The 10,975-nt window shown below is 50.5% G+C and overlaps 4 protein-coding genes across 4 annotated transcripts; 2 read left to right on the top strand and 2 right to left on the bottom strand.

The window, feature by feature from the left end:
- Positions 1-2,362: 2,362 nt before the first annotated feature.
- Positions 2,363-4,864, top strand: LRP88_01100 (flavin-containing monooxygenase; the record flags this gene model as incomplete). The annotated part of the gene is made up of 13 exons (XM_083237798.1): positions 2,363-2,680; positions 2,744-2,819; positions 2,884-3,190; positions 3,249-3,442; positions 3,494-3,579; positions 3,636-3,686; positions 3,737-3,852; positions 3,910-4,031; positions 4,086-4,177; positions 4,232-4,262; positions 4,318-4,527; positions 4,580-4,695; positions 4,748-4,864. The coding sequence occupies 13 exons, from the start codon at positions 2,363-2,365 to the stop codon at positions 4,862-4,864; spliced, it is 1,836 nt and encodes a 611-aa protein (XP_083106303.1).
- Positions 4,865-5,447: 583 nt separating this feature from the next.
- Positions 5,448-6,854, top strand: LRP88_01099 (bZIP transcription factor; the record flags this gene model as incomplete). The annotated part of the gene is made up of 3 exons (XM_083237797.1): positions 5,448-6,277; positions 6,488-6,535; positions 6,590-6,854. The coding sequence occupies 3 exons, from the start codon at positions 5,448-5,450 to the stop codon at positions 6,852-6,854; spliced, it is 1,143 nt and encodes a 380-aa protein (XP_083106302.1).
- Positions 6,855-6,963: 109 nt separating this feature from the next.
- On the bottom strand, positions 6,964-7,746 carry LRP88_01098 (uncharacterized protein; the record flags this gene model as incomplete). The annotated part of the gene is made up of 1 exon (XM_083237796.1): positions 6,964-7,746. One exon carries the CDS (start codon positions 7,744-7,746, stop codon positions 6,964-6,966), a length of 783 nt encoding a protein of 260 aa, XP_083106301.1.
- A 798-nt stretch (positions 7,747-8,544) lies between these two features.
- Positions 8,545-10,385, bottom strand: LRP88_01097 (DUF3176 domain-containing protein; the record flags this gene model as incomplete). Its single annotated transcript, XM_083237795.1, has 3 exons — positions 8,545-8,565; positions 8,627-9,555; positions 9,611-10,385. 3 exons carry the CDS (start codon positions 10,383-10,385, stop codon positions 8,545-8,547), a joined length of 1,725 nt encoding a protein of 574 aa, XP_083106300.1.
- Between the last annotated feature and the right edge of the window lie 590 nt (positions 10,386-10,975).

Here is a 10,975-nt window from a genome sequence, read left to right as displayed (position 1 = left end):
GACAGTACGACGTCTACCCGAACCAATATGCAACACAGATTTGGAACGCTTTGAGGGCAATGCGTCTGGAGATGACCAGAATCATCAGAGATAATCATCCGTGTTACGAAACTGGTGCTTCCGAAACCATCAACCATATTTCGCGGCGAATCTGCCACGCGGTGCCCCAGTTCATCCTTCCGGGGGCCAGACCAGATAACGCAGAGCCTTTCTCGCCGATGCAGAAGCTACAGTGTAGGACTCTGCTGGCACCACTTTACCTCGCTGCCCAACTTTCAACAGACAGGCATATGAAAGAATGGATCTGCAATTCAATAGATTACATGGCTGAGAAGGGGAATATACGGGTAGCGAAAGATATTACTAATATCCTTAAGACAAATTCAGGGGTGGACTATTGGACTATATGGGCGATGACAGGGTGTTATGCAATGGCTGCATAAAGGTATTAAGTAACATTTAGGTATAAAGTCCTTATTATTAGGTTTTGATATTAAAATATCTAGGCCTTATTTAAAATCATTTGACTAATCACTCCTTAACCATCCATTCAATGGCCTTCATTAAGTCCTCATCGCTTCTGTGTGAAGTAGCCAGCGGCAACATCATAAAACCATGGGGCAAGCCAGGATAGACATTGACTTTAACGGGAACCCTGGGAGAAATGAGTTAGCACAACTGCCGGAAAGGAAAAATTTCAAGAGCGTTGCGCACCCAGCTTGCTGCAATTTCTCAGCGTAGGCAAATCCATCATCCCGCAGAGGGTCAGCTCCAGCGATCTGTATGTACGTGCGAGGCAGCCCAGACAGATCTGATGCCAGAAGAGGAGAGACTCGAGTGTCCTCAGGTGGTGCGTTGTAGTACCCAAGGAATTGTGTGACAGATGCAGATGGAAGAATTGGGGCGTCGGCATTCTCCTGATAGCTGGAGAAGTCGAGCTCTGCAGGCTGTGCTTTGGGATGCACGACCAAAGGGATCCTCAAGATCTGGCCGCAAAACGAGACTTGTTTGGTTTCTCGGGCGCGCTGAGCGAGAACAGCTGTCTAGAATACTCTTAGCAGTCATTTCCTGTAGAGGTGTACGATGGCAAGCTTACGATGTTCCCTCCAGCACTTAGGCCGCCGAGAATAACTCTGACCGGATCACCTCCCAAAGATTCAATGTTTTCAAAGACCTCGTCTCTTAGTACTTGACTTCATCTTTAACCGGTCTGTGGTAGTAAGAAACTCACCCAAAGCACTCCAGCCCAAACGTCTTCGAGACCAATGGGAAAGGGATTCTCTGGTGCCCTGAGAAAACAGAAGTTAGCGAAGAGCGTGACGGTAGATCTCTCTGTTAATGGAAGAAGAGAGACTCAATTTGCCTACTTTCGGTAATCCAAACTCACGACAACTACTCCACCGGACTTGCACATGGTACGACAGACAGCGTCTTCAGTGTCTAGATCGCCAACAGTCCAACCCCCACCATGTACACTACGCGACACGTTTTAGCAAAGAGCAGCATATGCAAGTTGTGTGTTGGTATCGTACTAGATAACGATGGTTCGGGCCGTGCGTTGAACGTTTGGTGTATATATTCGAGCCTGGTTCGTCCATCCCTGATAGCCTGGCACGGGGATCTGTTTGATGGAAAATCCAACGGGAGGGCTGTCATCTCGCGGAAACTTCATCTGACGAAGCTCGACTGGATCACCTAGCAGTGGAGGTATTTGAATATGCTTTGCGAACTGGGGGGTTTGGTCAGTCTTCCTTCAGGTACGGGTGAAGTTGGGGGGGGCAACACAAACCTCAGTCCATTCCGAGCTGATTTCGACGAGGCCTGGTTTACGGATAGAAGAAGAAGACATTTTAGGCACTTTATCCGAATTTTTTCTTGACGACCGTGTGTGAGTGATGGTGCTATCACTTGGCTTTCCGGTGTGTGACTACTTATAGAAGGACCTGATGCCCGCGAGAGGAGAAGGATGCATGGGACACTGGATCATCAAAGCGACGACCCACTCGGTCCGCTTCGGAAGAAAAAGGTAACAGAAGATTCAGACTGGGTGTAGTCACGTTCAGCATCGACAGCGTTTTATCTGAGTCAGGTTCTGGCCGAGGGTGGTTGTTCGGACAGGCTCGAGTCAGAAATTCATGCGTCAACTTGCAGATGGCTTCGCTGATCCGGGGGGGAGGCGCAAGCGCCGCACGTAGACGCGGACCGAACGGGAAAAATGGTATCTTGGTTTCAACTCTTGGTGCCATTTGCTTTTAGCTAATAAACCCTGCGCGGCATCGAGGTCTCTCAGAGTGCATAGGTCTTTGCAACTACTCAAACATCTTCTACTCAACACATCAATTACAGCTACTAACAAAACAACATGGCTCCTCTCAACGGATCAGATGGCAATGTGTCGCCATATCTCATCCCAGGTCTCAAGTTCTTCTCAGACCCAAAGGCCGAGACTCGTGCGGGAAACTTGTACACAGAGAAGCTAAATACAGACTTCCACAACGACCCCAAGTCTGGTTACCACATTCCGTTCGTACCCATCGGGGAGCCTCAGAATAGGCGACTCAAGGTCGTGACTGTCGGTGCTGGTATATGCGGCATCATGCTGGCCTACAACATCGAGAAGTTTACCCCCAACGTGGAGCACGTCATTTATGAGAAGAACCCGGAGGTTGGAGGAACATGGGTGAGGATCTCACGTCTGTGGTATTGATAAAGAAATTATTACTGACTGATATCATGCGTACAGTATCAGAATCGATATCCAATGGCCGGCTGTGACTCCCCAACCTGCACATATCAGTTCAATTTTGCCATCTCCCCTGGTAAGTGACGCCATGTCCAATATCTCGGGCGACTTGCAAAACCATGCTAACACGGCAAATTCAGACTGGGAAGACTTTTACTCCTCCTCCGATTACCTGCGACGATACATAAACAACGTCGTTGACAAGCTTGATTTGAGAAAATACATCACTTTCAATTCAACGGTCATCGAGGCTCGCTTTGATGAAGAGAAGGGCACTTGGCAGCTGAAGATTGAGCAGACGCTAGCCGATGGCACCAAGAAGGTTATAAAAGATGATTGTGATCTGCTTCTTGGCGCCGTTGGCATTCTTGATCGATGGGAGCTACCCAAGATCCCTGGCTTGGATACCTTCAAGGGCCGAGTTATTCACTCAGCCGACAGAGCCCAGTAAGATTTATTTCCTACCCAAAGCTTGAAATAAGAACCTGAACTAAATAAGCACTAGGTGGGAGGACTACACCAAGGATAAGTGGGCAAAGGAGAATATCCTAGTCATCGGCTCCGGGGCCAGCAGCATCCAAGTCGTTCCGGGAATGCAGCCCCATGCTAAGAAGCTGGACGTCTTTGTCCGCACTCCTCCGTGGTTCTTCGCCCAGCCCGACGAAATCAAGGGTGAGACGAGGCCTCAAGGCTATAAGTGTGAGTACCTCGATCTTGCTACTTTCTGACAGCCACTGACTCTTTGACAAGACACGAAGGCGGAGAGAGAGGTCTTCCGGAAGGATCACAAGGCGATGGTGAAGCATTCCAAGGCCAATGAGAACACACTGATGATGGTATGGAAATATTATCATCCTTTTCCAGAAAAGGAAAACTGATCTAGCACAATTAGCTGCATCATCTTATGGTCAAGCACAACCCCCTTCATCACCAAGCTCGAGAGGTAGGTCCAGGACCCGTCCATTCAGCGGCATTTCTGACGAGAATTTTCAGCAAATCACACAGCGAACACGGGAGTGGATCAAAGACGACAGCATTTTTGAAAATATCATTCCCAACTTCAGTGTTGGATGCCGTCGCATTGCCCCAGGAGATCCCTACATGCTGGCGTGAGTCGAGGCCACCACCCAACGAAACCCTTCTAGTCGCTGACGCGGCCAACGCAGTATTCAGAAGCCCAACGTTGACATGCACTTTTGCGGCGTAGCAAAGGTCGTCGAGGATGGAGTCATTAGTGATGACGGTGTGAAGACTGTTTGCGACACTATTGTCTGCGCAACTGGGTTTGGTAAGGGGATGCGCCCCATCTGCCCAGCTTGGTTTGCTAATCTTGACGGTATAGACGTATCGTACCGGCCTCCGTTTCCGCTCATTGGATTGGGTGGCATTGACCTACGCAAGGAGTGGAAAGAGATCCCTGCAAGCTACCTTGGGGTAAGTCTGCCCTCCAATTGATAGGACTTTGCTAATCAAGAACCCGCTGCCCAGGTAATGGCACCAGGAATCCCGAATTATTTGAGTAAGTGAACTATTCTGGGTCAACTAACCATCATCTTGCTGATCTTGGGAAACAGTGTACCTTGGTCCAAACTCTCCGGTTGAAAGTGGAAGCATCACGGGTGAACTTGAGGCTCTCGTATCCTACACTCTGAAGGTCATCACCAAGATGCAGATTGATAACATCAGATACTTTGTCCCGAAGCAAGATGTCACCGACGAGTTTAACGAGCATACCCAGAGCTGGTTCAAAGGCACTGTCTGGGAGGAAGACTGCAATGCCTGGTGTAAGTACCGAAGCGGAAAGCCGACACATACAGCACGGCTAACCAGAGACAGACAAGAACAGAAAGACTGGACGCGTCGATGCCATCTGGCCTGGAAGCGCCCTCCATTACCGGGTCGCTTTGGAGCAACCCCGCTGGGAAGACATGGAGATTAAATATCACGGTCCGGTAGGTATATGTCATCCTACTTTGCGGGGCTGAGCTGATATGTGCTGGTTAGAACCGATTCCAATACTTGGGATACGGCTACTCGGCTGTCGATTTAAGCACTGATCCTGACGCAGATCGTTCGCCCTACATCAACGAAGACGCTCTTGACCCTCGATTTTACGAATAGCTTCTCGTAAGATGTCTTGTAGAAGGGACATGCTCCTTCTCCACTCTGGGTTGGTAGATGATCATGGAAGGATGGGCAGCAAGATGCAATATTCCTTCTGGAGACTGACTAAATCTTGGGCTGGGGTCGAATCTTTTATTATTGTGCACGTCTTTTGTCATGTGTCAGGCTATTCAAGCAAAATATCTAGTCGAGTTCGATCTAGCATGGAATTTCTATGATTCGAGCCTATAATATACCGTATTGTCTCTTGAGAAAGCGATCAGTGCCCCAAGTAACCATCCATGTCTTCCACATCAGTAGAGAGCGTCAATAACAACCCCGCTTCCTACTGCCGAGGCACTTTTCTCTCGCTCCTTGTCGATCCAAGTATCAGGAGAAAGGTTAAACCCGGGATGGTTAAGACAAATCCGGGGATCCGGACCGGATCGTCGGCTTCCCCGCGTTTCGGCATCGTAAATCACCGTCTTTCCGGGGCTACCGACCGCATATATCGCGTTGGATACTACTCTACTGCTTTGATCATTCGTGTCACGTTCCCTTCTTCCTTCAACTCGTAAAGTCAAAGACCGTGGCCGCAAGGATGGGATCAGCCAAGAAAGACAAGGCCTCGACATCCGACATGTCTGAAGACGCCATCAAGGACCGCCGTATCAAGAAGCGGGAACTCGACCGCAAGGCGCAGCGTATGGCCCGGGAACGAACCAAGAATCGAATCACGCATCTCGAGGCCGTCGTAGCACACCTAAAGCAGGGCGACACGGACTCTCGCATTTTGTCGCTGATGGATCATCTGTCACGTGTGACGAACGAGAGGGACAAACTTTTGAGCGCCATGGAGTCTCTATCTTTCGTCATTCGGAGCCACATCCAAGATGCAACGGGAGGGGCGAACCGAGGCGTTTCATCTTCAGCGGTCGAGAACATTCCAGTGTTGCCGGCGCAGAGCCATGACACTGCAGAAATAGCATCGTTCCCGGATACTCATGCACCATCAAAACCACCCACCGATACCTTTGTGGACCTGCTCGATCCGCAGTTATGGCTGGACACCGAACTTAGTCTGCCTGCTTCTAGCACGGGCATTGGCAATGGCGACCTCTCTGACGACCTCTTGAGCCATCCATATCCTTCCCAAGAGACGGCCATTGTGCCGACACTGCTCGAAACTCTGCCTTGGGACATGTCCCCCCGAGAAGATGTAATTGTCCCACCGTCCACTACCGAATGTTCCTGCGCCAGTTCTCAGGACATCAACCTTTGGCGAGCAGCCAATGAGGCTCTGACGCGGCCGTGTTGGGATTCTCCACCAGAATCGGCAATGGAAGATGCAAACTGCGAGGATGCAGTCATTCGCGCCATAACAGAAGGGTGGGAGAGCGTTGAGAGTAGAGGTGCCATGATGGAGTCATGGTACAGGCTCCGAAAGCTAGATGACATGTTCTGGCACAAATGCCAACCAACAGAAAGGCTGGCAATCCTGATCCTGATTTCTTGGTTGATTGCGAACCCGAGGGATCCCAGTCTAAATAGACAGGCTTCCCTGCCAAGATGGCTGCGGGCAAGGTAGGTCAACCCCCCTGGAAGAAACCGCCAAAGACGGCCAGCTAATCCTACTTCAAGGCCATCTCAAACTCTGCCACATTCACCCGCGATCGACTTCTTTGCCTGGTAAGAATAACCTTCGAAGACAGACTAACTCTTCCCTACTCACGTCTTATCTAGGCCGGGCCTACGGGAACGATTCGTCTTCTTCCAACATCAGTACTGCGCGAATCTCTTCTGGTACCTGTTCCAGTCTAACTTCAAAATTCTCTGGCCCTTTGACTTTCGCGATACCTACATGCAGAGCTCCGAAACTGGCCAATTCCATTTATCCCCTCATTTCAAGCAGTGCATAGGCGATCTTGGCTCTTGGACTATGGGACAGGGTTTCTTTGAACAGTTCCCTGAGTTGTATGCCGATATTCAGATACATGCAGCATCATAGAAGTCAGGTATAGATTCAAATACATGAGACTTTGACCATGAAATAGTTACGTGCCCATACATACGTATAGGTATGAGGCCGGGAAAGGATATGTTTCCTGCCACTAACCTCACATGAGCCCCCACAAAGTCCCCATCACAGTCCAGACAACACAGCCCGAGATTCCAGACCCCAGGACATTTCCCGTCAGAGTAGAAGCCGAGTTATCGCTATCGTTGGCCTTGTCCTTCTCTTCAGAGTCGGAATCCTTTTCCTTCTTAGCCTTTTCCTGAGCTTCCTCCCATGTGGGCTGAGGCTTCCCCTTCAACTCCTTCGAGTCACTTTGAACAACATCCTCTTTACCAACGACCATCTGCTCACCGGCGACTGCACGATGGCCTTCGTATTCATAGCCGCAAGCCTCGACCACAGTCCCGCCCAGCTTCTCGTCATCGCCGGAGCAGTCCCCCAGCAAACCCTCCCAGCACCGCATGATAGGCGTAAAGGCCAAGTATCCTGCCTTGCCTGCCGGGATGCCTGGTTCTGAGACCCTGAATGGCACCAAGATGGTCTCGTTCAGGTCTATTTTGGCTCTCCTATCTGACGAAGCGGCCTCCTTGACGGCGTCTAGGACCGGTTGGATGTCCGAGACGGAGACGTTGACGGTCGAGTTGAGTGTCAGGCCCATGGTGTATCGATCAACCTCACAGACGTCATCCTCTCCCTTTTCGCGAGCTACTTCGGTGGTGCAGTTGATGTATTCCGATGTGCGGAATGTCTTCAGTGAGGGCACGGTATACCCCTTGTTCCCGTACTTGCCCTGGGGTTCGAAGGACGTGCATGAGCGCTTGGAGAGGCACAAGGCCCGGGTAGGGAAAAGAGAGAGTAGAACAACTCCAACGATTGACTTCATTGCGTAGGTTTTGATCCTTGGTTGTTCAATCGGTAGGACTAGGGAAATGAGGGAGCTACAGTAGAATATGTTAACTACCTTATATGTACCTACATAGAGTGGCGCTATCTTATACGAGCTCTGCATTCTCGGCTCCACACCCATTACCGTAGGTGGACAACATCTCCCTAGCAATGGCTTCATATTATTCAAAATAATATATCTGAAGGATGCTACCAGCGAATGGCATTGAACTGTCTGGCCACTCAGCAGCCACCTCCGCAAGATCTTTTGCTGAGCTTGAGGCTTGAGCTCGTAGTAGGATCGACGGAGGAAGCAAATGACTGGGTTTTCTATTGGCTACGACTTGCATCGCCACACGTCACTGGAGTGCAAAACTTGATTCCCCACGCCAGCTGAAAGGATCTCCGTATTGTTAGTCGACTGTCAAGCATGTTATTGACATCATAGAGTGAGTCTGACACAATGCCAGAGCTGAATTTATGAGTGTGGCTAGCCTCGGCGATTCCCCCATATTGATATTGAATCATACACTGTTTCATCATCCAGGTGTATTCTTCAGGCGACAGTCTATCTCGCTTCTTCAATTCCACCGTTCATAGGAATCACTTGGCTATTTCATCCTGTATATCCCATAGCCTCCCTCATTTGCTTCCATCTTCCCCTCCATTCTGGCCGCAAGCACATCGAGCTTCTCGACAGTCTGAACCCCAGCAATCCTGAGCTCCTCCTCTTTCCATCCCCGCAGAGGATAGAACAAATACGGCAACACAGACGCCTTTAGCAGGGGCACCCCTTTCACGAGCAAGATGTTCCAAACTAACAAGATAACCATCAGAAATGTAGCTGCCGCTGGAAGGATCAGCCACTCCCAACGCACCACTATAACAGGCTCCCTGATGTATGCAGTTCCTTTCACCATCTTGGCGTCTTTGTTGTCTCCCGGGTTGCTACTCCGGAGCTGATTAGTGAGTGTTGTCGCAATGTCACTGGTCAATTTCTCCATGTCGGCCAGTTTGAAGATAAACCCTGCATTCAGCGGAGTCGTGAGATCGACCTGGGATCGGGGACTTCCATTCGCTTGCTCAGTCATGGTGACGCTCAACAAGTGCTCCAAATAGTACGGAAGTCTTCTCTCAAGGGTAGAAGCTACCCAGAAGGTTTCTTCGTCGTCTGGTGTTCCTAGAATGACGTAGTTTATGCGGATGTCTTCGGATAGTCCGGGTTGATCGATGTATTTGAGCATCGTGTCTGTTGATTTCTCAGACTTGGAATCGATGGCTTCGCTTGATGACTTGACACCCTTGAAGACTCGCTTGCACCATTTGAAATCTGCAACAAAGACTTCTGCATCTGGTGGTCTCGATCGTCCCTTTCCGGTACTGACCCATGACCCATTCTCGTGCCGTATGACAAGAAGCTGGCCGAGCCAACCATCCATCGACATTGACTTGAATTCGGTGTGTAAGATCTGGGTGTCTTCATCGTTCTTGTACGCGGCATTGTTGAGGTATCGTAGCGATGGTTTCTCGTCTTTTTCCTTTTCGTATTCACTCTGCTTAAGCAGGGGAATGGTGTAGTTGCACTGCTGGAAGTAAGAGTTGCTTTCCGACTCTTCACATTCCCGCGTGGTTTTGTCGGTGACGTTGTGGAGGATACTGCAAACGCCGAGGGTTGAGAACTCGGGCCACTCGCAGCCAGTTGCTGGCGATGGACATTTAAAGTTTGGCTGGAAAGGCTCCCCGGCAAGGGCTGTAAGTATAGATATCTGTATTGCCGGGAGGTCCCCGTTGAGGTTCCAAATCTGCGCTGTGTGTTGCCGTCAGCATGGCATCTTGTCATGTGTGAGAGGCGGATATCTTACAGCTCGCGCCCTCTCGCTGTAGGAAACTCTTTGAAGAGTAATTTTGGGCTACGCCCATCTCTGCTGTTACGTTGTCCAACCTTCTCTCCTTGATGGGAAAGTCTAGAATCTGTTGCGCACTTGGGTCTATCCCAAGCGATAAGATGGTGATGAGCGCAAGGGCACAGCCTAGCTTTGACTGCAGTGGAAGCGCCCAGAACATCATGAAGGAACCCCAAGGTCCTCGACTCGCATCGTCAAACGTCTGCAGATAGGATAGCGGACGGGCTCGTGTATAGATGAGTCTCCATTTCAGCTGGCTCAGACAGCTTGCGATTGGCACCAGCAAGGCTGATTTACCCACGGTCGTCAGCACGGCGATGATGGAGTTGGGTTGAATGGCTAGGGGCCAGCTGTCTCGCGGTTTACCGTTTGCCTCGACCAGAACTCCCACGATGAGGCCGAGACAAATGACGCTCACGGCAGCGGCTCCAATATCCCACCACCACCACCAGTCGAACGCCTTGATGACCTGGCCCTCTTGCTCCGTCGGTGGTTCCAAGGGGTGATACTCGGTAGATGGTGCGCCTTGCGAAACTCTTGATGCATTGTCGACACGTGAGCGTACGGTGCTTGCGCGAGACACCGGTCGCAGAGGAAAGTGTTCGCCGCTGGCGGTTGATGGCCGCGAAACTAGGCTGATAGTAGAAGGGTTAAGGTCGATTGCAGAATCTGCAGATGGCACTCCATTGTGCTGGCCATGTTGCAGATATCGGGGTGGGTGTGACCGCGACATGTAGACGGCTTTTGTGAATGTAGTTGTTCCAGGAGATAAGACCACAAGACCAGGAGGATTGTGAGTTTTGGCCGAGATAACCTAGTTTTATGGCTGAGCATAAAACTAGGCTGTGAAAATGCACCGCATCCTATATTCTTTTCTTAGAACCAAAGGTTACACTGCAGTCCTACTCAGCCCCCAGGTCTCTAGCTCAGCAAGGTGGGATCTGCAGACAACCGCATCCACGAAGTTGCCAAGAGCCGCTTCTTCTGTAGCCAATAATTCTGGTGGAGGAATCCTTTTGCCGCCGAGTGGGCTTCAACTTGGTCTCTCCAATGTTCTGCTTGATGAATTTCCGGCCAGTCAAATAGCTTCATCGCTCAGCCTGGTTTGTGCTACCTGGAGATCCTCGCCGCACTTGAAACTAAGCCACCCGCCCCCAACGGGTGACATGAAATGGCCGGCGCGTATGTGCCAAGACTGAACCGCCCACGGTGCAAGTCGATAGTTGTCTGAATTTCGTGTAAGGCTGTTTTCCATTTCTTACTATCCGGGGGGGCTCAAGATGGCCCATCCCTGTTAGTCGTTCCTCCTGACAACAGAGCCCG

Source organism: Fusarium phalaenopsidis (assembly GCF_050370095.1).
Source record: "Fusarium phalaenopsidis strain FUZ10S chromosome Unknown contig_32278, whole genome shotgun sequence".
Lineage (NCBI taxonomy): Eukaryota > Fungi > Ascomycota > Sordariomycetes > Hypocreales > Nectriaceae > Fusarium > Fusarium phalaenopsidis.
The sequence above is the reverse complement of the archived record's forward strand: the minus strand, read 5'-3'. Positions and strand labels throughout refer to the sequence as shown.